Below are 1,975 nucleotides of genomic sequence, written 5' to 3'. Positions count from 1 at the left end.
GCTCTCGGGATGTAGAGGTTACGGTGGTCGCCTTTCATTCTATACCCCGGGTGCGAAACCTGACAAGGACGGAAAACTGTCTTCATTAAAATTATGTTCCCCTTTCACTACATTTCCTGCTCTCTAATCATGTTCTGTCATTTGCTTTCGCCTCCACTTTCTGTCCCCTCCCCCTCCCACTTGCCCCCTCCTCTGGGCAGCCTTTCTATTGCTACTCCTTGGCTCCTTCTTATTGCAGCCTTTCAGTCACGCCCTGATCTCAGGGTAAGATGGTAAGATCTAACACCTAGCTTTCTTGGATGAGGGCGACAAATCTCGGAGGTCCAGTGTGCAAGCCGTGTGTGTAATAGATCCCTCGGTGGTCCAAACCCAAACAGAGTAAGCTTTGGTCGTCACCCGGGCAAAATTAAAAATTAATTGATTCCTTCCAAAACTGAAAATGTTTAACGTGTCCCACGCGCTCATATAACCTTATGCAGTTGCGAGCACCGTATAACCCTTACCAAACAAACAAGACACCAGATTATCACCACCGTAACGTCGGTGTGCTTGTCTTTTACTAATAGAGAAAGTGGATGGTTGACGGGCGCTTTTCTGGTATGGTTTGTTCCAACCCCCCAGGACAGTGCCACTGACTTTAGAGTCTTTAGGCCATTTCCCAAAGGGGGGGGGGGGCATTTCTCGTTCAAGCACAGTAGAATTGTAAATGGGCTGATTCATCATGTCACGCTCATAACTGCACCTGATCTACAACAGGGAACTGCTGCTTTTTCTTTCCTAATCCATATTATAGTCATTTTCCTCTACTTCTTTTGTATATTTGTCACACTCTTGTGGCCCGCTATTTCTGGGGTGCCTTGATAGTCGAAGCAGACTTAATGCTGTTGAAGCTAGAGGAGTGAGCAGAGTAAGTCTGATTCCCTGTAAAGACTTCTCTGTTGACACTAACCCCTTGGCGCTCATGTTATGACCTTATGCAGTTGCGAGCGCCGTAAAACCCTCTACCAAAAAAATGGTTTGTTCCTTCTTTCCTATCAAAAACTAGTCCTTATATCTCCTCCTCTTCTTTATATGTTACTCTTTCGTAACACCTCTAATCTGCGACACTGATGTGACCTTTTTGTGCTGCGAAGGGGTATAAAACTCTTATTGAAACCATGTCTCCTCCTCCTTTTCTTTGTACATGTATGTTTCTCTCTAGAAACATCTCTAATTTTCGGCATTTATATGAACCTTTTATGTTGCAAGTGCCTGGAACCTATTGACTTATACATGTAATTATAGGGGGGGAAAAGTGGTTGGTGAAATGAGACAATTTTTAACAACGTAACTGGACTCTTGCTTTGTCCACAGGGCATCATTGACCAGATTCTGAAGCACAAGCTTCTGTTCATTGAGACCCAGGATGCGGCGGAAACGTCTCTGGCTTTGCTCAATTACCAGAAGGTAAGAGACTGTTTGCTAACCTGCAATTACACAGTTATGTCTGTTTAGTATCTAGTTTTAAGAAATTCGAAGTTTAAAAATTTTGAGTTGAACTAGGCTACATGTCAAGCTTTTTTCGAATCCAATTCTTTGAATTTATTGATAATGTCTCCGAATAATCGTACGGTTTTTGATAGAGCAGAATGTACATTAGGTTTCTGACTTCATGTTTGTGCTAACTTAAAACGACCAAAAAATGTCAGATAAAGCTTTTTGTAATTCTAAGGTTTCGAATTGCGAGTTGGTTTTAGTTCTAGTGGACAGATGTCACATTACGGTGATATAAGATTAAGATGTACATTATCATACTTTATTATTGGGTTTCTTCTTTGAAATAATATGTCAAGTGTTAGGGTTATTTATAGGCTACTGTGTTTAACTATGTTGGACGTACTTTGAGTACTGATATGCATCCTCTCTATTTTGTGTATGTGTGCGTGAATGTGCATGTGTGTTTGTGTCTGTCCGTGTGTTTGTGTGTGTGTGGGGG

General features: G+C 41.9%; 1 protein-coding gene across 1 annotated transcript in view; it reads left to right on the top strand.

The window, feature by feature from the left end:
- LOC101857501 (general transcription and DNA repair factor IIH helicase subunit XPD) overlaps nucleotides 1-1,975 on the top strand; it is a 46,389-nt gene that overhangs the window by 38,816 nt on the left and 5,598 nt on the right. Inside the window, exon 19 of the mRNA XM_013085559.2 lies at nucleotides 1,354-1,446. Coding sequence (XP_012941013.1) covers nucleotides 1,354-1,446 — 93 coding nt within the window. The remainder of the gene's footprint in view (nucleotides 1-1,353; nucleotides 1,447-1,975) is intronic.

Source organism: Aplysia californica, unplaced genomic scaffold (genome assembly GCF_000002075.1).
Source record: "Aplysia californica isolate F4 #8 unplaced genomic scaffold, AplCal3.0 scaffold00387, whole genome shotgun sequence".
NCBI lineage: Eukaryota > Metazoa > Mollusca > Gastropoda > Aplysiida > Aplysiidae > Aplysia > Aplysia californica.
Note: the sequence above shows the minus strand (reverse complement) of the source record. Positions and strands in the feature narration are given on the sequence as shown.